Source organism: Eucalyptus grandis, chromosome 10, assembly GCF_016545825.1.
Source record: "Eucalyptus grandis isolate ANBG69807.140 chromosome 10, ASM1654582v1, whole genome shotgun sequence".
Lineage (NCBI taxonomy): Eukaryota > Viridiplantae > Streptophyta > Magnoliopsida > Myrtales > Myrtaceae > Eucalyptus > Eucalyptus grandis.
The window spans coordinates 28275183-28302223 of record NC_052621.1 but is presented as its reverse complement, the minus strand read 5'-3'; the positions used below and the strand labels follow the sequence as shown (position 1 = coordinate 28302223).

The window sequence follows — 27041 nt, the reverse complement described above, 5'->3', positions numbered from 1 at the left end:
AACCTACAAAGTTTGTCGGGTTTCAATAGCCGGTCACACAGGCTTGTAACCAGCCATAGTCCTCGTGCCGCATGGCCTTGGCAACCACAAGCCACGGGCTTGGGCCGTGTTGCTTGGCCTCTTTTACTTTTTCGAGGTTTAATGTTCCTTGTGTTTCTGTTTCACATCCCAAATTTGCCCACTTAACTGAGGAAAAGAAAGCTCGAACTCGAAGACGAGTAGAGTTGAGTTGACGAGAATGGATGGGTCGTGTTGGGCTAGGAGAATGATTTCTGTTGGGCTGAGACACTCAGCCCGAGATGGGCCTTGTCGCATGATTAGATTTCTCTTATTCCGGCCCAAGTCCATCATGGTTGCGTTGAAAGAGTACGTACATTGAGAGACTCGGGAACATGGGCATAACATGCGCCACTTGGAAAGAACAAAGAAGCATGTTATGGCAACCCATCATTCCCTTCGCCTGTTGAAAAACTACCTGCAGATTGTCAAGCATTAAAAACCAAAAATGCGACTCGTGCACTTTTGAGTTAGAACAAGACTAAGAAGCTGCAATCCCGACAGGTTACCATTATTAGGTTCCAAAAAAAGTAAAAAAAAAACTAACAACTAATCAGTGCTGCAACAAGTTCTTTTTCCTCAACTCAGCCCTAGCTTAATGCAGAAAAAACGAGAAGCGGCTATAAACATGAGACAAGTGCCTAGATTTTTTAGACAGAGAGCAGCAAATTGGGGTAATGTTCCTCGATTACACTTTGTTCGGTCCGTCAGAATGGAGAGATGTATTTGAGAAATAGAGAGCAGCAGTTGGAGTAATGTTCCTTGATTACACTCTGTCCGGTCCATCAGAAATGGAGAGCTGGATTTGAGAAGCCTTCAATTCGACAACCTTCTCATCTCTCGGTGTGGACCTAAAGTACCAACCGTAGAGTGTGAGCTGCACCGCACCAGATAACGCTCCAAGACCATTGCTAACCTGTAGGGTTTTCTCGAAGTTAATTGTGTATGTGTAATTTCTTTACATGCTCATGTTTCTTGACTTGGAAAGTAAAAAAAGTTGAAATTTAGTGAGGTTTTCTTTCAATTTACCAGAACAAAAATGTCGAGCTTGATGAGGGCATACGCAGTCCACATGCAGCCATTAAGAAAGTTGGCTAGCGAAAGATAGAAGGGCATGTACTCCACACTCTTTGTGGTGATCACTTTTTTCTACAGCAAACAAAGGTAAAGAAAGAGCGGCAAAAACAATGAAGGGATTACTGTTAGCTGGGACTAATAAACTGAGGTTTTGGTTTACAACCAGAGAAGGGATATGGATGTGTACGTACCATGACAGTAAGAGGTGAGCTATACATTATGATGTTGAACACATCCTGTAACATCCCGGGTCTCCACTATATAGATATTGTCCAATGTACACATATTGTCCGCTTTGGACACTAAGTCCTCACAGTTTTGTTCCTCTTGGGGCAGCTACCCCAAGAAAATGCGTATGTATAGTTAAAGGGACCCAAGCCTTATAAGCTAGCCCAGTACTCTCTCCGTGATGTGAGACAAGAGAGAGACTCATTCCTTGCGCACGTCCGAGGACCATCGCTCGGACCGTTGCTCTGATACCAAAATTGTCACACCCCAAAACTACAAAGAATGAGGATGACACGGCCATCCTTCTTTACGAAGGACGCAGCCTCAAACACAACCAACAAACTGATATTAACTTATATATATATATATCTCAAACCATATATATATACATATCAGATAAACTAACAAATTGGTTGCAACATTAGAGTTTCTATAATCCACCAAAAAGAGAAGAGAGATATATGTTTAAAACTCAGACAATCCAACCACTAGTAAGGATCATTTGCACCACTTCCTTAAACCATACCAAAAACAAAATAGAACTCCCCAAAAGTTTCCTACTGATGGCGCACTCGCTCTATTCGCCGCTAGCTGAGGAACCTGAAAAGATCAAAGGAGGAATGGAATGAGCAACAATAGCTCAGTGAGTAGTACATATCTTCTAAGCAAATCGAACAACCATTATGCATGTATACAAAGCAATACCAAATTTCATAACACCAACTCAATATATAAAATACATATCGAATCTTATAAGAGTTATTTTTTTATCATCAAAGTTTTATACTAATATGGAAAACTAATTTAAATCGCCATCAAAAGTCAAGTATCAATGGTCGAATCCATTGAATAATCTCCATCAAAAACACATATCAATAGTCTATCCATTGATTCATCTCATATCAAACACACGTCAATGGTCCATCCATTGACTAATCTTTTGCTCAATAATTAACCATGGTCACGACACAATGCCTTGTGACAAGGAGACCAAGATTCTCTTCTTGGCAAGGTCTCCACCTACAAAGCCGGTGGTTGGGCCCAGAAGGATATCCTAAACCTGGTATGCATACCCAAAAACCCCTCATTGGGTTCACAGTTATATTGAGCATAAATAACCATTCTCCAATACTAGAAATCCAATCCATAAATCAATATCTTAAACTAAACAAATAACATTTGTGGCATAGCCCATCATCCATTTTATATCAATATCTCAAATCATCATAAACATTTTCATAAGTCGCAAAGCAATGTCATATATATTTCTCCACTTACTTTGTATAATACGCTTTTCAAAGATTCACAATCAACCAAAAGGTAGCAATTGCTTGATCTGGCTTTTATGCAATAAAAATGCTCTTTTCAATTTAATATATATACTCCAAGACATGATTTTACAAACCAAAGAAGATATAATACCACTCACCTTATCGTCTACGACCAAACGACGAACGATACCCGTATCGTCGAACTCATGGCCCTATCAAATAACCGAAGAATAATGTTAAAATCTAATAAAATTCTATCTCGACTACAAAATGACTAAATTACGCCTTAACTCTAACAGAAGGACTTCTACGCGCTAACAAATCGCATAACCAAAGCGATTGTTCAAGCCATTCGCCACATGGAGTTTAAGAGCAAAACTTGATCGCGCCTTAACTTTCTCCTCCGAACCCCGATCTGAACGTATTTATAGTCAATAGAGAGCTCTTGACACATATTACAAGAATCCCAAATTGGCTGCCCCAAAATCAAGCCGAAAAATGACAAAATATGGGCCCGAAGCTGCTGGACGCGAACTGTTCACTGGGTGCAGGGAACTTTGAAATTTTGTTTCGGACAAACTATAAACTCAAATCACGATCCGTAAAATCCCATGGCTCCACAACACCCTAAAATACCATTCCTACATAAATACGTGGCTCAACGACTCCAAAATTAGACTTCGCCGCTCGATTTTCCAAAAATTCCAAATTTGAGCCCTAAATTCAAAAATTACTTTAATTGGATGAACGAGAGGCCTAATCTCTTACCAGGTGCTGCGTTATGGAGTCGAGTTGGCATGGCGAGGCATTCGAGGCGTGCACGTGCCAAAACCCCTTTCCTTTCTTCCCCTTTCTCTTCTTCTTCTTCTTCTTCTTCTTCTTCTTCTTCTTCTTCTTTTTTCTTTTCTTTCTGGTTGAGGCCCCTAAGCTTCTATTTAACCGAGCCCTCTCCCCTCTCCTTTTTGCTTTATTGACTTTTCAACTTCTTTTTCTGTTTCATTTTTTTTTTCTTTTGGTGCCCACTAACCTAATATTACACTCTACCCTCCTTAAAAAAATTTCGTTCTCGAAATTTACATGTCCTTCAACCATGAAATAAGTGTGGGTATTTGTGTCTTGCCTCCTCCTTGAGTTTCCAAGTAGCCTCTCTCTCGGTGTGGTTTTGCCATTGTATTTTCACATAAGGAATAGTTCGTCGCCGCAACACCTGATCCTTCTTATCGACAATGCTAATAGGCTACTCCTCATATGTTAAGTTCTCCCGTAATCTCAATGGAGTAAAGTCTAGCACATGTTCAGGATTTGGCACATATTTCCACAACAAAGAGACATGGAACACATTATGGACACCTAATAGTGTAGCGGCCCGAGCGATAGTCCCCGGGCGTGCGCAAGGAAGGACTAGCTTATAAGGCTTGGGTCCCTCTAACTGTACATACGCGTTTTCTTGGGGTAGTATGGGCTACCCCGAGAAGAACAAAACCATGAGGACTTAGTGTCCAAATCGGACAATATGTGTACAATGGAGACTTGGGATGTTACAAGTGGTACCAGAGCCGACTTCCGACCGCATGTGGGACCACAACAAGAATGTTGTTCTGGCCACAACAAGGACGCTGTTCTGTTAAGAGGTGGAAAGTGTAACGGCCAGAGCGACGGTCCCCGGACGTGCGCGTGCACAAGGAATAAGTCCTTCTCTTGTCCCACATCGCCTAGGGAGGGAGTCTTGGACTAACTTATAAGGCTTGGGTCCCTCTAACTGTACATACTTGTTTTCTTAGGAACAAAACCGTGAGGACTTAGTGTCTAAAGCGGACAAGATGTGTACAGTGGAGACCCGGGATGTTACAATTCCAAAGGCAAGGATTCTTCTCTTGTGGTCATGAAAAACTAGCAAGAGCATAGAAAAAGAAAATGCATGTGTAAATGACATGTGTAAATGAGCTCTAGCACAAGCCCAACGCTGTTGATGGTGGCGACAAGGATGCTGTCGGGACGGACAAAGGGCAAGCCATACAAAACCCAGAAGATGCAATTCAACACGGTAGCAAGGTAAGGATCAACCTTAAATTCCTCTACTGACTTGTTCTTTACGATTATGTAAAATGTCCTGCAAAGCATAGCAGATATCATAACCTTAGTCATAAAACAATCTATTTTACATTGCAAACTAAGCGGGATGGCATCGTATTACATGTTAAAAAGAATAATAATAATTATAATGAGAGGTTGAGCTAAATGTTTACCATGGCGAGAGGAAGAGGCCAAAAGATATGACATTCCCTGTTTAGTGAAAAAGCCAAGACAAAAGTCAATAAACTCTCTTCCACAGAGAAATCATCAGGGATGAAAATTCATGAATTTCATCACAAAAAACTCGCAACACATTATACCCAGCGTTCTCAAAATCTGGTCGTTTCATGCCTAAAGCAAGAGTGGGACTCGGAAAGTTTCATTTTACTTTGCATTTCATCTTTATCGAATGCATGATGACGACGATGGATTACAATCCAGTCCCGAACAAACGATCCAGGATCAACATGCACAAGAAGAAAAAAAAAAAAACGAAGCTTACGACACCATTGCGTTGCTCTCTCCGATCAAGCATTTATGGCGTTCGCCTCTTATCCGACACCATGACGGTAATTTCGGAAGCATGCTTAGCTAGCTAGCCACCGAGCAAGCTCATCACATTCCCTTTAGAACAGTTGAAAAAAAGCGACAGGATAAAAGCAGTGGATATGAGCGCTGTAGCCCGAACATCTAACGACAGAACGAAAGAAGAACAAAATCTCGTGCTGGCTGGCGACGACGATCATCCCATCACGAACCGTCAGGAAATTTACGCACGCCGAGCTCACCGATCGCGAAACCTAAAAGGACGCCGACAGATCAAGGAAATGAAGAAGTGATGCCGACCACGTTCCTAGCTATTTCAGCCGTCACCATCTTCGTCGAAGCCAAACACAGCTTTCTTTGCTAGCTAGAGATTCTGGTGATGATTCGGTGCAAGCTGCGTTCAATGCAGTGCGAGAATGGGGAGAGCAATCAGAGAAAGGAGAAGGGAAGGGGGGGGTGACGGGGAAGAGGGAGAGGGAGAAGGAGAGGGAAAGGGAGTTTCAGTAGGAGTGCAAAATCGGAAAGAAATCACTTAAAACAGAGTTAGCGCGAAAGGTTAATTATGTGTTGAGCTTTGATTTTGTGCTTAATGAGTGTACACGTCACGCCAATCAAATCCTTATCTGTGATTTTTCTTATTATTACTCTTTTCATAACGTCAATTTGGAAGGGATGTTTATTGGAACTGCCGACTATTGCGAAAGAAAAATGTGATTCCTAATCAAAACGCAAACACTTTTTTTTTCGCTACATTTGTTTGGTAAATTAATCCCCATTCAGATCCAAATTTAAATCCACTATTCCATATTTGGACTTTTAAAATCCCAATTTGAATTGCTTGCCTGAATTCTGGGTTGAACCTTACCGAGTGTAGGAGCATAGAAGGGTTAGATATGTCTTCATGATTGTATTTATCTACCACGGATAAAATGGAGGATGAATTTAAGTGAATACAAGCCAATCATTTTTACAGTATTTATTTGGATGAAATGCACGTTTGATAACGAAACAAAATTTCTGTTCACGAAGTTGAAACTCATTTGATAAGCCTCTTTAAACATCTCCCTCCCGTGGTTTTTTTTTTTTTTCTTCATTGTGCTCCACTCTTTCTTGAGATAAAACATCTTTAGTTGATTGAATTGCCAACGCCAATGTAGAAATCACACATCGACATGCAGCGAGGACAAGCAATAAAAGAGTTCTTATTTTTGTTTTTTTTTTTGGGCTAAAAATTTGTCTCGAAAATATAATAATAAAATTGTGTTACCCCATGGATTTTTATTTCCAATCTATTCTCGGAAATAGAATAAAAAAAAGTAAATAAAATGGTCATCATGCATGTCTCATAATCGTCATCTTTGAATTTTGTAAGCTATTTAAAAAAAAAAAATTATAATGCTTTGCAATACGTACCATGTCTTAGCGCTTTAATGCCACTGCACATTTTCTCCTCTATTTGTGTGGGTGCACGGTTTGTTGCTCAGTTGACTGAGTGTTGATTTTTACCTGAACCAAGCGAGTGATTTGACATGCAGACGAAAACTGAGGTACTTTGCTTAGGCCGGCATTGATAAGCTGTCATGATTTTTTGAGCTCTTCTTATAATCTGCTAGGACTACGTTGGTGGGATTGGAGTTTAATCAATCTCAAAGAACCCAAATCAAATGATTTCTGGGGAAAGATTTTGAATTTTTGTTGTTTTTATCGTCAACATTCTTTTTCAAAACCGGGCACAATGAAGTATGAATTCAGTGGTTCAATCATTTGAGTTCATACAAAATGCCAAAATACATGAACCGTGAAACTCAAAAGTTGAACTCGTTCCTTCTTCCCCTGCATCAGAGCCTCATTCTGGAAAAATAAAAATAAAAAATTGAGCGTCGACGAGTGTTTAGGGATGGAATTTTCTTTTTGCTAAGGGGGATCAGTAATGGGGATTGAGGAGGCCTTGAAGAGGCGATCAATTTTCGGCTCTCTTCTACTTTTCCATGGCTTCTTGCCTTTCCGTTCAATTTTCATTTTTTTTTTTTACCAGTAACTCTTTTTATTTGTTTGTTGTTTCATATCCCAAATTTGCCCGATTACCTGAGAGAAATAGGCCTAAACTCGAAGACGAGTAAGAGTTGGAGTCGATGGCAATGGACGGATCATGTTGGGCTAGGAGAATGATTTCTGTTGGACTGAGCGGCTCAGCAAGAATGGGCCTTGTCGCGTCATTAGATTTCCCTTATTCTAACCCAAGTCCATAATGAGGTTACGTTGAAAGAATACACACAATCAGACTCGGGAACAGGAGAATAACATGCGCAACTTGGAAAGAAACATGTTAGGCCAACCCATCGTTACCTTCTCCGGTTGAAAAACCACCTACAAATCGTACAGCATTATAAAACAAAATGCGAACAGGAGTCTCGTTCACTTTTTGAGTTAGAAAAAGAGGAACGCCTAAGAAGCTGCGAACCATTCCAGAAATGGTCAAAAACCTTAACATCTACTACGACAAGTTCTTTTTCATCGGCTCAACCCTAAGTTAATGTAGAAAAACAGGAAGCAGCCATAAACATCAGAGAAGTGCCCAGATTTTTAGACAGAGTAGCAGTCGAGGATATTTTGGAGTTGGGGTAGTGTTCCTCAATTACACTCTGTCCGGTCCATCAGAAACAGAGAGCTGGATTTGAGAAGCCTTCGGTTTGGTGACCTTCTCATCTCTTGGCGTGGACCTAAAGTAGCAACCGTAAAGTACGAGTTGCACCGCACCAGATATCGCCCCAAGGCCATTGCTAATCTGCAAGGTTGTTGCCAGGTTATTCACTTCTTGACTTCAAAAGCAAAAAAGTTGAAATTCGTTCAAACTTTGTTTTAATATACCAGAATGAAGATGTCAAGCTTGATCAGGGCATATGCAGTCCACATGCAGCCATTGAGAAAGTTGGCTAGCGAGAGATAAAAGGGCATATACTCTACACTTCTTATGGTGATCACTTTTTTCTACGGTAGACAAAATGATAAACAAAGATAAAAAAAGAGGCAAAAACAAAACAATGGAAGGGTTAGCATTGGCCAAAATTAATAAGTTAAGGTATGGATGTGTATGTACCATGATGGTAAGAGGTGAGCTGTACATTATGATGTTGAACACATCACAGATAATTCCAAAGGCGAGGATTCTTCTCTTGTCGTCATGAAAAACTAACAGGAACACCAATGACATTGCAACAATGAAGGTGATTTCCCCACAAAGCAAATAGACAACCTTCTTCTGAAAAAAGGGAAAAGAAGAAGAAGAAGCAAACATTAACATATGATAAATACCGGCATCATTGTAATGTTCTGAAATTTATCAAAAGTGCCTAGGATGGAATGAGTACTTGTACAATGCAAAATTTGGACTTCACATGTCTAGAAAAAGTATATAAAACTAAGGTGTCTTGACTTAAGGTACATTGAAGGAAAATTAAGATATATGACACATTCCAAATTGTTGAATGAGTGTTACATAGATAGGACACAACATAATCACAAATGTTTGACTAGAAAAACTTCATAAAAGCAGCGAACTAAATAAATACCAAATTAAGGGGGAAATTAAAGAGCAAGATTTACTATAGTGAATCTATGATTACTGTATGCCAATAATGCCCTAAGTGAACAAATGTGAATTAGTGACAGGATGTATCTAATTATTGTAAAACTTGAAACGTATAAATGGAACTTTTATGGGTTTATTCTAGTCGACCTCCACTCAGAAGACAAAGCGTAAATAGAAAGCTGTCGGTAAGACGACTCAGACAAAACTGGCACATACCCTTCCCTTATTTGAAGCATAGGAAAAGAAGATGCATATGTAGATAAGCTCTATCACAAGCCCGATCCCATTGATGGTGACGACAAGGATACTGTCAGGACGGACAAAGGGCAAGCCGCAGATTATCCAAAAGATGCAGTTCAATACCGTTGCAACATAAGATCCACCTTAAATTCCTCCACCGTCTTGTTCTTTATGATTCTATAAAATGTCGGGCTGCAAAAGAAAACAGATTTAGTAAATCCAATACTTAACCTCTAAAAAAATCCAATAGTGGATTCTCTAGCAAATTCAGTTTAAGTATATTCAGAAGCTTTGTCCAGAGTCATTAAACGTGCCGATAGTACATCATCATCAAGCCGGATGATCCTTCAAGAACATTCACTTAAGATAAGTTTTCTTTTCTCTTTTTTTTTATTTTTATCAAGATGAATATATATATAATATAAATCCAATTGCTTTTAAAAATTATTTATCTAATTAAGCTCACCCTAGGACACAACTCGCATTGCTACCACCAACTAAGCTGCATGTCCCAAAAAAAAAATGGCAATGACAAGAAGGTAAGTGAAAGTTTACCATGGTGAGAGGAAGAGTCCAAAAGACATGACATTTCCTGTTCAATGAAAAAGCCACGAAAAAAAGTCAATAAACTCTCCACGAGAAAGAATAATCAATAATGAAAATCCATGAATTTCATCATGAAAAATCGAAATGGATCAGACGGACGTTTCAAAATCCGATCGTTTCACATGGATCTATCTGATCCGCTTGAAGATGTTAACGTTTCTTCTATTATCGCGCCACCAATCTTGCGCTTCATCTTTATCGGGAAGCAGAAAATAACAGAATGCATGACGACTCATTGTTTGAAATCCAGTCCCCAAACAAACATCCAGGATAAACACACACAAAAGAAAAATAGATAAAATAGATAAACGAACAAACACGAAGCTAGCAGACCATCACATTGCTATTTCCGATCAAGCAGCGTTTCGCCTTTTATTCAAGACCGCGTACGATGACTATTTCGGAAGCAAGCTCAGCTAGCTAGCTACCGCGCGAGCTTTATTGCGTTCTCTTTCAGAACGGCCAAAGACGACAGCACGAAAGCAGCGGGACGATCGCTGTAGCCCTAAACGTCTAACAGCGAAACGAAAGAAGAACGTGATCTCGCACTGCCGTGTCACCGATTTCATTGCAAAACCTTAAAAAGAAGAGCCGACAATTGGCGAAACAAGATGCAATTACCGATGATGCCAACCACGTTGCAGGAGAGAGGGAGAGGGAGAGTGAGAGTGATGAGAGAGAAGCGCGTGGATGTTTGAGATTCTGGCGATGAGTCTGATAATATATACATACAAGAGAGAGAAGCGGAGTTTTCCGTTGGGAGTGCGGGAATCCGACGGAGCCGAAAAAAAAAAGGACTCCGCCCTCGTAACTGACTCCCTGCTTCATCCAGAAAAATATCTCATCATCCCCTTCCTTCATTATCCACGCTGCAAAATAATTAAACACGCATAAAATGAAAAAAAGAAATCATTAAAACACGATTAGTGCCGAAAAAGAGAGTCATTCAAGTAAAACAGTTTTTGTGTTGAGCCTCGCTTACTGCTTAATTAGTGTACACGTCACACGCTAATCAAATCCTAATATGCTATTTTTCTTCTTCTTCTTTTTCTTTTTTAGCATCGATTTAGAGGAGATATTTATCCGAATTACTAATTATGGCTTGAATATATCAAAAGTATATTCAGATTTTGTCTTAGGATACCCAATCCGAATTGCCCGCCCAAGTTTTGGCTCGAACCTTATCGGGGTGTAGGAGCTTAAAAGGGTTATAGAGATTATGGGATCAATCAATTATAATACATAAGGGTGTGATTCTCGAGAATTAGGTTGATATTTGGACCCTAAGCTGTATAACCTTTTTGTTTTTTAACGTATCCCGTGTCATGATATTAGTTAGCAAATATCTAACTTGTCATCCCAATGGTGAGGGAAGCAAATATATAGTCAAAAAGGTTTGTTTGAATTATGCACTCTGATATTAAAGGTAAATGCAATATGAAGAAAGTTATACGAAAGCCTCACACTAAGTCTACAAGAGTCAACATCTCGGATTGGGTTCCGGCAAAAATATCACTTTCACTTAGGCACAATACTAGTGAATCGATTATAACAAAGGCTCCATTTGTTTCATAAAAAATAAAGAATTTGAAAAATATTTCCTAAAAATTATCAGTAATATTTCTTCAAATAATTAATTGATGAAAATTGTTGTCATTATTAATGATAATTTATATCTAGACATTTTGATTGACACTAAAAATATTTTCATTCGCAAATAATTATTTTTAAGAAAATATTTTTCAAATCATCTTATTATCACGAAACAAACGACGAAGCATAAACGCCCTTTAGCCAATTACAATATCGGCTCTTCATCTCTAATGAGATTCCCGTGATTTTTTTTTTATTTTAAGGAAAAAAAGAGGTAAAAGAGAAATTTAATGTTTTATTTTTCCCTCACGTGCCCCGCAAGGCAAAAACTACGTGAGCTGAGCGCATCTCAGAACACGCACCCCAGCCAGTTGAGTGTCTCACGAGGAAAGCGACGCGGCAAACCGGCCGTTTCGGGAGTTAGGTTGGGGCCCCGCCGAACCATCTACCCCTGCCCTTCCACTTAATTACGGGTTCGTGCCACTCCTTCCGAGCTTGCAATGATGATGATGAAGATGATGATAAACGTGATATAACAGACGGCACTAGTAAGCATGATTCCCGAGTTATTTAAACAAGGTGCACAGCTAACGTGAGATGTCTTGATCGATCAATGGAGATGGTCAGATGTTTTTGATTGGCTCGATTGTTAGGGAAGAAGAAAATAAGATTCAAATTATTTTCGCATATTTGTACACCAACCAACGAGCAATAGAAAAAACCCAAATATCTTGTATATGAGTTATCTAAGTTAATTATTGGATTTTTTTACTTGACTCAAGTTTAAATAGCCTGGTAGAGTTGGTAAGTGTAAAAAAAGATACTGATAAGAAAAACTAACAAACACTTAATTTCCCCATGAAATTATCAACTATTTTTTTTTATAATACGCAAAGTACCAAGTTTTTTTGTTGTTTAATATCTTTTACCCACTTTCATTTGTTTTCTACGCGTGAATGTGAACAATCAAATGGAACAGCACATGAATCCATAAGGTTTTTCATATAGCAAACTGAAATTTAAAAGTTTACAAAAGACACCGCAAAGAAAAAGGTCGAGAGCAACACATCCCAGCTCAAAAATGGTGGTAAGTAGGTAGATGGCGTGAATCAGAGCCAAAATTGTGTATGTTTAGCGTGATTTGAATTAGTGAATAAATGGCATGCATTTACCTAACCGCTTTAATTCTTTCGGTGAATTATAGGAGTCTGGTCATAATAATAGATTTCAACAAAATAATAAATAATAAGAATATAAAATTTATTTTTGTATATATGGAGTGGGTACTAAATTCAAAAGTAAATTTTATCGTCAGGACAAGTTCGAGTCCATTTGCACAAGCTAAAAGATTTTCGTGCATCATCTCTCCGCCTCTCTGCCGCCGCACGCCAAGGTGATGAAACCAAAAGGTCTTCCAAAATTGGGAATCCCTACAAAGGATAAAGCTAAGATCCTAGGTTGTCAATAAGTAAATCTGGTCTTCATCCATTTATGACAGTGGTGATTCGAGGAAGCTGGCCTGCTGATGTGGAGTTCAATGTATGTTGTACGTAATTAATCGGTCGAGTCGGATATCAATCGATGCTGAGGTAGGGTTAGGTTTTCGCCCTTACGTGGATTCAATTATGATCTACATCAATGCGTAGTTCGAATTAACCGAGAAATCAGGTGATGAGTAGGTAAAGGAATCGAGACTTTATAGCCCGTGCATATTGCTCAATGAAGGCGAGTTTTTATGCTCGATCTTCACTTGCGGCGGGTCCCACTCTCGAGGTCTAGCCAAGAACCTTTGAAATCGAGACCGATGAATCAATATGAATTTTACGGTGTTCGATCCTTAATTATATTTGGATGTATATTGAGATTTATAATCACGGATGCAATTTTCCTGATATTGAGAGTGGCATTTCTACCTTGGATGCATTAGTTTTGTTTTTTGTTTGTTTGTTTTTTTTTTTTTTTTTTTTTTTTGTCAATTAATGAAAGTGTCTAATGTTTATTGAGATGGACATATCTAGGCAACCACTTCCTTTAAGAATAGTCAAGGCCGGTCTAGGTAGATTAGATTTCCAAAAGAATATTGTGAGTAATAAGTGTTGACTCGACATATATATCACTTATTATCATTTTCACTTGTCCTTGTGGGATTTTGAGATGTTACAAACTTTTCTATTTAAAAAATGATGTCTTTGTTGAGGTGATGCAATCCATTCGTGCCCCTCCACTGTTTGGAAGTTTGTAAAAAGCCGCACCTTATTTGAGCCCCTCTTTGGAAGTTTGTAAAAAGCCGCACCTTATTTGAGCCCCTCTTATCTAGGCAAATAATCACGAGCCATGCATCTTCTAGAGGGATTCCACTATAATATTGGAGCGATAATCCAACGAGTTTCATCGGAAATGGCTACTCAAGTAACCACACAAAATAATGAGAGTACAACTTTACATGTCACTTAATAGGATCTCCTGATGTGTGTTATTTGGGCACATCGCATCTTTTGATGAGCCCCTCCCTCCAGGCACAATCATTGTGAATTAAACTCGTTCGATACTTTAAATCCTGAAGGGTCCTCGACAAGAATTATCGCAGGGGAGCTTTCCTTGCAAATTGCCCAAGCTTGTCTATGCTCATCCATTGATCGGGTCTGTCGATGTTGCCGATTAGCCGATGAACATCTTCAGCATGGCGGGCCGAGGCCTTTCGAGAAGGTATCCCACTCCCCAATCAATCGTATTAGTATAAGTAAAAGCCCAGTAGAGATGCATCGGGTTGGAGATAAGGCCCAACTAACACTTTGGGCTTACGAAAACCATCAATTAAGCAAAAGAAGGGTTGCGATCGCCATGGGGAAACTTGGATCGAAAACCATCAAATGCACAGTACCCGTTTTCTCTATCTTCCCTCGTGCCAAAAATCTCTATCTCTCTCAAGCCATAGCAATGAGGTTGCGATCGCCATGGGGAAACTTGGATCGAGACCCCCATGCACGGCGGCCATGGCGGCAGGGGTTGTCGCAATAGAGCAAGGAATTGGAGTTTGGACTTTGTTGGGGTACAGTTAAAATGACTAAAAAAAAAGTGCAAGAATATAAGTCAAGTTTTAAAAGAGAAACACCAATTTTGTGAATTGGATGTTCGATTTTATTGAGTCGAGGTAGCAAATCTGTGATTTTGAAAATAAATGTACGCTTTGGATATTGGAGCGAAGATTAGTTACGTTTTATGCATTTTTTTTCTATAAAACTAGATAGGATAGTGTTCATGATATAGTCGAGATAGTGAGTGCTATGTGTATCTTATTCTTATTCCCCCCTCCCTTAGTCTGGCCACATGGAAACCTTATGATCTTGTACTGAACAGACATGAATTTATCACATGCCATATGGTCCCCTCCCCCAACCCAATTTTTTTTCTAGAGAGAGAGAGAGAGAGAGAGAGAGAGAGAGATTTGAGAGGGCAAAAAGACATTGAGATTGCTACATGTACATACATATACGTGACAACTGACGGGTGGTCACCGTACTTGTCCAACATCTGGTGGGGGAAGAAGGAAAGGTGGAGGGGGGGAATTAGCCAAAAGCAACCACTACCTTATGCTCCCACTTTATCATCAAGGACCTCCTTTCCATCAGCCATACGGCACATCACCTACGCAGAGCTGCTCACCCCTCACCCACAACATCACATCCTAAAAGTCAAGTTGTTCTTCTCCTCCTTCCTCCTCCTCCTCTTCAGGTGCTTCCTCCTTTCTATTCTTGCTTTCCAATTTCACTCTCAACACCTCTCTCTCTCTCTCTCCCCCACCTTTAGCTAAAGCTCAAGACTTGCTAAGAAAGATAAAGGCAAAGAAAAATCCACAAGCCTTTTTTCTAGTCAAAAGCACCACCATTTGGGTATCTTAACTTAGTTGTGAAGGAATATATATATATATATATATATATATATATTAAACTCATTAATTTAATGTTCTTTTTGGGAGTGAGGGAGAGATGCGAAGGGCTAAGTGACATGTTGATGGCAATTGCAAGGTTCATTTTACTATTCCCCTTTCTTTCTTTTTCTCAAGTGTGGGATTTGTGCCTCACTATGCCTCCATATGCCTTTAGGGATTCCAATCTTCGCTGAGGTGTCCAAACCTATGCATCCTAATTGGATGCGGCTAACTTTGTGGGTTATGAAAAGTGATGAAGGTGGTCGTGAAGAAATATGCACAAGACCATGTATGTCAATACGATATTAGTCATTAATTAAGTAATTCTTTTCCATTATAAATTGGAATGATGATAGACATACATATCCTAGAAATAGTAATTAATTTGGCTAACACCACATAGACTTTATACATTCGCCATAAGAAGGCCTCCTCTGACAAATGAACCCAAGTCCATAGTGTTTCTTATCACCTTGTAAAGGAGATGAGACACAAGCCAAAATCCAGCTAAGTGGCCTAAATATAGAATCATTCACTTTCGATGACGATAAAAATCGTACCTCAAAATTGTGTTTTTTAAATGCTGAGGTGTCCAAACCTATGCATCCTACTTGGATGTGCTTAGCTTTGTGGGTATTTAAGTGATGAAGGGGGTTGTGATGAAAATAGGTGCATAATTTTTTTTTTTTGGTCAGTCCTATTCTATTCCTATCTACACTCACTCTCAGACTTTTGCCATGCCTCTTGCAGGACGTGGGAGTCGAAACCCACTCCTGAAACTTACGCGCCCCCACCCCATCCCTTCCTGAGAAGATGGAGATTTGAACCCCTTACCTCCCCCTTCCATGTTTGAAGGGTGGCCACTGTGGCGAATCCCAGTGGTTAAAATAGGTGCATAATTATGTACATCAATATGATATCACTCATCAATTAGGTAATTTCTTTTCCATTAACAATCGTCCTAAAAATGGCAATTGATTTGACTGACATTGCACATTCTGCATTTATTCACCACGAGTGGGCCCCCTCGAATAGATAAATTTTGGTCCATTAAATACCTTATCTCCTCATAAAGAAGGTGAGATGCGAGCCAAAATCTAGCTAAGCGGCCTAAACATAGAATCATTCGCACTTGATTATGATAAAATCGGACCCCTACATAGTCTATTGCAATTCACACACACACCCTTGTTCCGACCCAATTGAGCCATGTCAATCGTGCATATAAACACGAGGAAGTCCCCTTGGATAGATAAATCCCAGTCCATGACGTATTTTATCACCTCAGAAAGAAAGTGACATGCGAGCCAAAATCTAGCTAAGTGGCCTAAATATAGAATCATTCACACTCGATGATGATAAAAATCGAACCTCTACATTGTTTGTAATTCACACACATGCTCCTGTCCCTACCCAATTGAGCCGTTCATAGGTTATTATCGTCGATCACGCAATTCATTGTATCTGAGATCATGGGTGCTTGATATTCTCCAAAACCATTAGCTTTGGGTGGACAATCTGCACAAATCTGCGACTTACTTGCATAAACTTTAATCGAAGTTCTAGTTTACACTAGGAAAAGGCCCACGAATTCAAGATCAACGCGTTCTCCACGCTCACTGGCTGAGGATGTCAAGAGCATTCATAGGCTGGCGTTCCCCGATTCCACTGACATTTCAGCGAGCAGACGGTGCTCATCACCAAAGATTATTATAAAGAAAAGATGGAAGGTCGATAGCTAAAGCCCTTTGTAGAAGATTCTAACGAGGTTTTTTGTGCTATCCTTTTTGGGAAAAAGAGGGTGTCTCGCCCGACTATTTCATGATTTGCTCTGGCCCTAGCTCATGGGGCATGCGTTAGTTTTGAGTTTGATAGTTTTTTGAAAATATTGAACCCGAAATTATTAAGCCAAAGCACTGCCGCTTTGCAAGTCCTTTTCATTGCTCAATACTGGCCAACACAAGGTGGGTGGTGGAAATGAGCATAACTATCCTTCCCCCTCTAAGATCGAACTATTATATGGGATGCGAAGAATCTAAACGATCTAACATGGCAATGAACGAAGTTCAAAATTAAATTGAATTCCAAACTTGTGTAATTTATGTTGATGCGACTTACATTCCCTAAGAGAGCAATATAAAATTTCACTATAAATCAAGATTAATAACTATACTCGAGTCACCTACACACTATCAATATGTATCAGTGTGCAATTATACCCAGTTATCTCACAATTCAACCCTCACAATATATTACGGAATAATTTCTGAATCCCACAAAATAATGCACGTAATCTTTACAACAAGATTTTCATGGTGATGTAATTTGGGGATTACTCCCCACCAATTGCACATAAAATCCATTGACACAGAGAACTCACCATCAATGGCACATCAACAAGGCACCAAAGTCAAATTCAAAATACGAATATGGAAGGAAAAATGATCCAAAAAGTCAAAAACCTATTATAAGGTGACCAATTCAATTCAAACTTTTTAATTATGCTAATTTAGTCTTAAATCTCTCAACTATTTGCCGAGTTAGTCATAAGCCTCTCAATAGTGCTTTGTCAATTCAGTCCTAAAATCTTTTGAGGAATTGCCAATGTAGTTCTTCTAGTCAATTATCCAAATAATAGCTTTAATACTTTGGCAAATTTTCCAAATATTCAAACCTAAATTAATATAATAAAAGGTTTAGAACTAAATTGAAGAATCATCAAAAGTTTTAAGACCAAATTAACATAATTGAATGGTTTAGGACTGAAGTGACTTTCGTATTATTAGGATCAGGACTTTTGGGACAATTATCCTTGGGTACCGATATTACAATGTGGAGTTAGGTACCCTTTCTTTTCATTAGCATCCATTGCTCTTTCCAAATAACATAAATACATGTAGAAATCTCAATGCTCCAAATTATAAAATCTTGATCTTTCGTACACCCCGACGAGTCTTTTTTTTTTTTTTTTTAGTCAAGTCGATATTTTAGAAAAGATCAAGGGCCTAACCGAATTAAAATGAAATGAACCAACATCAGACATAAGAAAATCTTGATTCCTCGGGTCCCATAGCCACGCGGTTCTTCTTAGTGCCATTATAAATTGATCAAGCCTGTGCGCAGTACCTCGCACAAATTATTTTCTGCTATCTTTTTGTTTTTTTTTAGGGGAGCAAAATACCAATTATTTCGTCTTATCTATTCTTATTTTACCATATAAATTTCTTTCTATTTTATTTATTAATATGTCTGAGCAACTCCCGTTGCTTTCAGTCGCTCCGGTCGCCAACCAATCATCTCTTCCTTTGGTGACATCTTATTCACAGGTCAATATTCCGAGGCTTTAAATCACACCAACAGCTGTGTCAACTCAAGATTGTTTTATTCTATTTTTATTGATTTAAAAAAATATTTAAGCTTTTGTTTATGAATTTTGTTCATGTGAAAGTCCACAAGATTGTCGGGCTATTGCTTGTAGTTGGAGCGCTAAAGCAAAAAAAATAAGTAAACAAATAATTAGGAATGGGTAGACTCGACATTTTGGATTTTCTTGTGCTTATCTGTACCCAGAAAAAAAAAAAATTGATTGAGTGGGTATATATATAGTGGATTAAGGGTGTGTTGCGTTTAATTAGAAAAATTAAGGGTTATAGTAGATTTTAATTAGTTTGCCGGTGAGAATATATGATGCTTCCTCATCTTTGCTGTCTCACATTAGGCGTTGAAGCTGCCGTTTCTAGAATGCAAGGTAGCTTACTAGCTCTCCTAGTAGCGTACGGTGGCTGGCAAGGAAGGAGGTTATGGACATACTAGACCATACTAAAATAAAACGGCTTTCGGGAAGCGACTAGTTGCTTCTAGTGAAGCTTCTAGAAGGCCGCCTCGACACATTTGCTTCTCCTCCTTGCATCGTCCCTTGATGTGGTAGGAAAATGGATGGATCGTATGACACAACCTTAATTGTATTATCAAGTAAATATGTAGTTTTATTCGTAATTTTGATGTGGTGAATAAAAGGATTTTAATTTTTTAAAGGTTAACTTTTTGTATTTATGGAAATTTCTATCTTATAAGAAGCTACTACACTTTTAACTCCTTTAGATAATTTAAAGCAATTTAGAGCATCTCTTGATAAAAAAATCAAGTGAGGTTAAGACTTAAAAATGAACGTGACATGCTTATTAACTGTGTCAACTTGTTTTTTTTCTTTGGACTAGAATACAAAAATTTCGTTAAATTGTACACGTAAGACGCTTTCTTAGTAAATGAACAAATAAGCGTTTTGGGTTATAGTCTATTGTCTTTTCTAGTGATAAATCAAGTTAATATTTTGGAAATTGAATCTTTTCTTACCAAGTATACTTAGAAAGGGCTTTTTAGACTCTTGTTAACATAATTCCTAATGTAAATCTAGACTTAACGATTTCCTTTTACATTTGAGTACACTATGTCGTTGTCAAACACCGAAGCAAAGACGATCTTCTCTTTCTATATTTTTAATCTAAACCACTCTATACACGATCGTATTTCCTCATATGACTATCGTGTTATTCTCAACAATTGTCAAAGCAACGAAAATACATTACCGATCATGAATTTTCAAAATGCAATGAATTGATTTAGTCATTAAATAATCAATAATAGGGAGTTCCACTTCAAATGACGTGATTTATTTTTGGCCCCATCACTTGACATAATTTAACGATGTGATCCTTGCGTTGCAACCCCATTGTGTGTGTGTATATATATACTTTCTTTGTTCATTTGTTTTTTTTATTTGCACCACCACTCAAAAGAGTTGACTTAAATTCGATCCGACAGAGTTCCGACCGTGAAGCATGGGATCCTCTCCTATTCCACAGTCATGGATGGCACAAACTTCTACGCCCCCATCTGTCACCGTTCGTGGACAAGAGTTTGGATACGAATCCAACGGCCCGAAATCGCCAGCTCCACCGATCAATCTTTCAGCTTGATGTTGCTTAAGAAAGTCAGGTTGATTACATGAATGATTACTGAACTTTATGTAATGTGATACATAAATTTTTAATTTATATAAATATTATTCATGAACGTTAACTCAATATACAAGATACGTGTTTAATTTAGTCTTTAGATTTAGTTCAAGAGCTAAATTGAACATGTACTAAAAATTTAAGATCACATTGCTTGAACATAGTCCAAATACCATTTATGTTATTTTTCCATTACAAAAATCACCATAGCAAATCGACCAAACTTCCTTAACTCTTCCAACCAAAAAAAAAAAAAAAAAAAAAAAAATCTCAACACTCAAAAACTCAATGAATTTTGAAAAACAAAAACTAATATAAAAATAATATCCAAGAAACTAAAAAGAAAATGGTTTTTGAAATAATATCCAAGAAACTAAAAGAAATTGGTTTTTGATCATAATTGGATTTCTGAAAGGAAAATGTACAAATTGGAGAAAAAAAAATTCCAGTAATTTGAAATTACATAATTAGTCCTAAATTTAATCATTTATAGTTTTGCAAGATGATCCATGATCTTTGGATGACCGAATCTCTAAATCGTTGATACTGAGTTCTAAAAATATAGATAGCTATGAAATATCATATAATAGCTCATCCGAATAAATAAGTTCTCAATTGAGCTATCAACATCCTTATGTGATAGAAAGCAAAATTTTCATGAATGAATCAACGAAATAGGTACATATATGAATCTTGTCATCACAATTACCTTTAGAAAATAGGTAAATGATGTAAAAGTTTTGGCATAAATTCCTTTATTATCTTTTATATACATCAACCTCCATCTTTTAATATTATCATATTCTTGATTAATCATGTTAAATTATCTCTTATAAAAGTAACAAGTGAATTTATTGTAGACTATTTTCTTCCGAATGGTAAAGACCAATTATTCAGTTTTTAGAACTTAGTGACGCTATATGTTATGGCTACAACGAAATAATTTTTATATCAAAGAGGTGGAGTCATTCCTAATTATCTTGTTAAGATTATTTTTATAATTTAAAATCTAAAACCCCAAGGGCATTTTTCAATGAAATCCCAAAAAGAGAAAAACTAAAAGAAAACCGAGGAATCCGCAAAGATAAAGAAGGCAACACAAGGGCATTTTGGCCAATTCGCCCCGCTCATCTCGCCTCTTTAAACTTTAGTTGCGAAATAAGAAACGTCTGAGAAATTCCTCCGTCTTCCTCCCCGTCGAAACGCCGGCGACTCTCAAGCTCCGCCGTCTCGCCGGACGAAACCGTCTCTCTCTCCGACCGATCGGCCCCCATGGAGTTCTCGTCCTTCTAACCTCCGCTTCGTCGCCGCTGCTGTCTCCGGATTTCGCGAGAAGGGCTGTCGTAGAGTGGCTTGATGGGATTTTGCATATGCCCGTTGGATACTCCGGCGAGGTTGCTCTGCAGCACCAGCTTCTTCCCCCACAAGCTCATGCTTTTCTAATTCCCGCGACATCCCCAGCTCGTGTTTACTAGTACTAGTACCTATAGTACCAGCCGGCGCGCGTGGCTAAGAGGTGGTCCCGTGTCCCCGCCCGGAGTCGGAACCCCCGTCCGGCAGGCCTCGCCAGGGGAGCGACTCTCCGGAGATTCGCGACGTGGACAAAAAGTTATAGAGAGGGTCGAGAGGGTGAATTCCATGGAGTCCGGACGATTTCTCATTCCGCGTGCCACGGCAACATGCTGTTCCTTGGGAGCAGAGATTCGCTTTTTGGAGGTGACCACACCTCTCTCTCTCTCTCTCTCTCTCTCTATGTGCGAGATGCTACGTTGACTGACTGTTGATTTTACCTGGACGGAGCGAGTGATTTGACGTGCAGACAGAAACTGACGTGATTTGCTTAGCCCGGCATTGATAAGCTGTCATCATCTTTTGGGCTCTTCGTGTATTCTGCTAGGGCTAGGTTGGTGGAATTGGAGTTTACTGAATCTCAAAGAACCCAGATCAAATGATTTCGGGTGAAAGATTTTGAGTTTTTTTTTTGTTTGAATTGTCACCGTACTTTTTCCGAAACCGGGCACAATGGAGAATAAATTCAGGGGTATAATCATTTGAGTTCATACGATATGCCTAATTACATGAACTGCGAAACTCAAAAGTTCAATCTTATTCTCCTTCCCCTGCATCAGCGCCTAATTCTGAAAAAAAAAATTGAGCGACAAGTGTTTAGGGATGGATTTCTTGTTTTGCTAGGAGGGGGATTGGCTATGGGAATTGAGGAGGCCACGAAGAGGCAATCGATTTCAGCTATCCTGGGGATCTATTCAACGAGGAATATTATGATGACCAGGCACCGGAAAAGAAGCGCCGCCTCACTCCTGAGCAGGTACAACTCAGAACAGGCTCTGATCCATTGCGATCTATTTTGGCAGTATCAACGAGCAAGCTACATCTCAAATCCCAATCTTATTTGCCCTGAAGTTTCCTTCTTTAAGTGTTGTAGAGCCATCTGCTTAATTTGGACTTATGGTTTGTGGGATCACATCCTCAGTTTAGTTGCTTGGGATATGTTGAAGGATCAAATACTGAACCTCTGAAACTTTTCATTCTTGTTGGAACATATGGTCATCCTCTGCATTAAAAACAACTTTTATCTGCAACTAAGCCATGGATGTGTCTTCTTAGCTAAGTAGAGTTGTAGCACTGATAAAGAAGATGATCTAGATCTCCCATATTTCCTTTTTCCTGTATCATCGAGCTTTCAGATTTAGGAATTTGCAATTTGCAAGTACTTACAGTTTCAAGTCTCATGATTTTGACTCTTGACGGAGATTAATTGAAAATCTTTTGTCTTAATATTAAGGTGCATCTGTTGGAGAAGAGCTTTGAAGTAGAGAACAAATTGGAACCAGAGAAGAAGACCCAGCTGGCGAAGAAGCTGGGCATGCAGCCGAGGCAGGTGGCTGTGTGGTTCCAGAATCGTCGAGCCCGATGGAAGACAAAGCAGCTCGAGAGGGACTATGATGTCCTCAAGTCGTCTTATGACTCGCTGCTTTTGAGTTACGACTCCATCAAGAAAGAGAATAAGAAGCTCAAATCTGAGGTATGCTTGGTTCGGAGAAACTACGCTTGGTTGACCTGGCTTAACCCTCACCATCAAACACCCGCTGCCATATTAGAATTTTTTTTTTCTTTTTTTTTTTTTTTTTTTTTGGTTAAGGTAAGAAAAGAATTTTTTTTTTTTTTCTTCTTCTTTTTTTCTTTCTTCTTCTTTTCTTCTTCTTTTTTTCTTTCTAACCGCGAGAGCAAAGAAAGGCAAACGATTCTTGAAGTTGCTTGTTCAAGATCATGTACATCTCTTCTATATGTTAGTCAAGGAGAGGACGAAAAGATTAAGGAATATATCATGGATAACACATCTTTCTTTGGGTCTCTTTGGCATCAGACAGTCATCTATTTCCCAAATCAGGACACCATCATATTCTTCACGCCACCAAGCGTTCGACAATTCGAGACCAGTGTGTTGTGGGTTACACCAGTTGATTCGATCGCTTTGGCCAAAGATGCATTCCAAATAGGAGCATCTGTTCTTAAGCCCCACCTTGATCAGAAAAGACAGTTCCTAAAGTCTACTAGAATATGCCTTGCCAATGGCCCGCTTTCTTCTGTTACAACTTTGAGAATTTTGACACGAGGACAATAAGATAAATCCCACTACTATTGTTGACACCTAAATTTCGTTTTTAATTAATTAGGTTTTTTTTACATATTTATTTTCCTTTTTCGGATAGTAAATAATAAATAAATAAAAAAAAAAAAGAAGAAAAGCAAAAAGCAAAAAAAAAAGCAGCAGCCCCCTTTTCTTTCTTTTTCGCACGACTTGGCCCCACCCCCCTTTTTTCTCCTTCTTCTTCCTTCTTCTTCTTCCCTCTTCTTCTTCCTCGCTCCTTCTTTCTCCGCCTCTGTAGTTCACGCGCAGAAGACGACGACGCGCGCAAAGGACGGCCTACGGCCGAGGAGAGTAGGCCGACGTCGGCCGGAGAAGATAAGATCGCGAAGCGCCATCAATGCCAAGCATGCTTCGCTGGATGAGCTCGGATGGGACGCCGGTTCAGCCGAGGAGAACCGCCCGGCGCGCGAAGGGACCGGCGGTCGAAGCTCCGTCGACCGGATTCCCTCGCCTATAAAAGGGCACCACCTTCGTCGATGAACGGGAGGAGCGAGCTCCGAGATCTTCCCACTGAGAGACTTCGGCGGAAGAATCGAAGAGCGAGCTTGAGAGGACTCGGGTCGCGAGCTCGGCTGACCTCCCACTGAGAGACTTCGGGGGAGGCCGCCGGCGAGCGAGTCCGGGAAGGTCAGATCCGGCCGGTGGAGGCTCGGATCTGGCCTGAGTGAGAGAGATCCGAGCGGGTGAAGGGGCTGAGCGAGAGAGGAATCGGAGGAGGAAGGTTGGATTCGAGGAGAAAGGAGGGGCCGTCGATGCTGCCCGACGCCATCCCTGCGCCAAGCCGAAAGCTCCCGACCACCCCGACACCGTCACTGCACCGGATCGCCACTGCTTTCGACACCCCACCGTCGTTGCAGTCCTCCCTGACGCCCTGCCGAGCCGTGCCCCGACGCCGTCCAGATCTGAGTGAGTGGAGGGCGGAGGAAGAAAGGTCGAGATCTGGGCGCAGATCTGGAAATCCGCGTGAGAGTCGCCGTCGCCTGCCGCCGTTGCCTCGCCGAGGCACGCCGTCGACCGCCGCTGTGCTGTCCACACCCCGATGCCATCGCTGTGACCTACCCCCAGGCCGGCAGACTTGAAACAGTTGACGCCGTCTCGCCGACCAGCAACGCCGCCGTGCCACACTCTCGCCGTTGGCAGGTAATGACAGCTGCCGCCCTCACACCTCATCGCTGCACCAGATCTCGCCCCAAGCTGGGCCACTGCCATCCCCGAAAACCCAGTAGTCACCCGTCGTCGTTGCCGCCGTTGTTTTTGAGGACCCAGCAGCCGCCCGTCGTTGTCGCCGGAACCCTAGCTGCCATCCGTCGTCGAGTCACCACTTGGTGACATTCCAGCCACCCTCCCGGCGCCGCGGATCGCCAGATCTCGAGGGTTCCAGAGCCGGGTCGGCGAGGAAGAAGACGGGTCGTCAAGTGGGTTGGATCCGGGTAGGGTTTCGCGAATTTGGGGCGGCCGGAAGTCGGGTCGTCGGGTCGGGCGGATGACCCGGTTCCTCTAGGGTTAGTCGCGCGGGCCAAATTTGTGCGGGCCTAAGAGAAGTGGGCCTATTTCGCTTTTGGGCTGCGATTTGCTTAAAAGTCCGCCTTTGGGTCGTCGACCCGGGTCGGACCCAACCCGCGGATCCGACCCAGGTCGGCTTTTTATATTATTTTATATAATATTTTAATAAAAAAAATCAAAAATATTTTATTTATAAAAAAATATTAAAAATGTTTTAATTTCCAGAAAATCGAAAAATATTAAAAAATGTCGAAAAATGTTTTATTTTCTAAAAAAATCGAGAAAAATCAAAAATAATTTATTTTCCAAAATAATTTGAAAAATATTAAAAAATATTTTATTTTCCAAAAAATGACAAAAATCCAAAAAAAGCCAAAAATTCATAAAAAGCCCAAAAATTCAGAAAAAGCCTAAAAATTCAGAAAAAGCCAAAAAGACTTGTATTCAAAAAATCTCTTTTATGTCCAAAAATGAGAAAATACTCAAAAAAATGTTTTTCCTCCCAAAAATGCATGAAAAATCTCTCAAAATCCAAAAAGCCTCGGGGTTTAAACAAGATTAGGTACCAAAAGGGCGTTAGTGATTAACTAGTGTAATCAAGTTCCCGATCCTAATTTCTCTAGTTGCGCAGAGTGAGTATTTCTCCCGATACTTCACTTGGGTTTAATCAACCCACCCTAAATCGATTAGTGGCGACTCCAATTTAAAAATTAATTTACGGGTTAAAAACTCAGACCATTAAGTCGTGAATTGGTGGACTTGGGAGAGTCCAGGCTTAATTAATTCAGCCGAGAGGTCGCGACAACTATCTCTTGATTACCCCTTACGAATACTGTATGCGCTTTGCAGGTCAATTTCCTGAACAAGAAGCTGTCCGCCAAAGATGTCGCCGGAGCACCAGCCTCAGGTCAAAGTTCCCATGCACTTCAAGTGGAGGAAACCCGAGATTCACCCCTCGGGTTTGTGGTGAAGGTTGAAGACCGCCTGAGTTCCGGGAGCGGTGGGAGCACCGTGGTGGATGAGGACGGGCCGCAGCTCGCGGACAGCGGCCATTCATATTTTCATTGCAATGACTACGCGGGAAGCTTGGTGGCCGTCAACGGGGTGCAGTCAGAGGACGATGGAAGCGATGATGGCCAAGGTTACTGCTCAGGGATTTTCGCCGCTGCTGAAGAGCCGCATCAGGAGGGAGGCGTGCCTATGGTGTGGTGGGCGTGGCCCTAGTTTTAGGTTTTCGCCTTTTGGTATGTTCTCGTAAATGGTTCAAGTCACTATGTGCTCATGAGACTATGCAATGTTTCACGAAGGGGATGAGTCTGTAAACGTTTACTGGAACTTTGGACAGGAATAAACTGACATGTTTGGGGTGGGATCCTGAGCTAGCTCCCCTCCAAGTATAGTCGGTGGAGCACTCGTAAGGTTGTGCCAGGCTGGATCTTGGATACCAAAAAAAAATTAAAATTAAAATAAAAAATAAAAAAATAAAACTGACATGTTTGGTCAAATGCCTTGATCTTGACTATCTTCATTTGGTCCTTGAAGCGAATAACAAGATCTATGCAGAAGCCTTCCGGAAAGAGATTGAGCCAAACGATGCCAATTCCATATAACCCGCGAATAAACTCTAATGCAACCGCTCATTTTG

At 40.2% G+C, this 27041-nt stretch overlaps 1 protein-coding gene and 2 pseudogenes across 1 annotated transcript; 1 reads left to right on the top strand and 2 right to left on the bottom strand.

The window, feature by feature from the left end:
* Positions 1–823: 823 nt before the first annotated feature.
* LOC120288804 (bidirectional sugar transporter SWEET6b-like) lies at positions 824–5055 on the bottom strand. The gene is made up of 8 exons (XM_039302960.1): positions 5004–5055; positions 4880–4916; positions 4565–4743; positions 4462–4523; positions 2792–2845; positions 1326–1391; positions 1087–1206; positions 824–973 (listed from the first exon to the last, which is right to left on the bottom strand). Exons 1-8 carry the CDS (start codon positions 5053–5055, stop codon positions 824–826), a joined length of 720 nt encoding a protein of 239 aa, XP_039158894.1.
* A 2832-nt stretch (positions 5056–7887) lies between these two features.
* On the bottom strand, positions 7888–21656 carry LOC120288803 (annotated as a pseudogene).
* A 764-nt stretch (positions 21657–22420) lies between these two features.
* Positions 22421–26620, top strand: LOC120288802 (annotated as a pseudogene).
* The last annotated feature ends 421 nt before the right edge of the window (positions 26621–27041 follow it).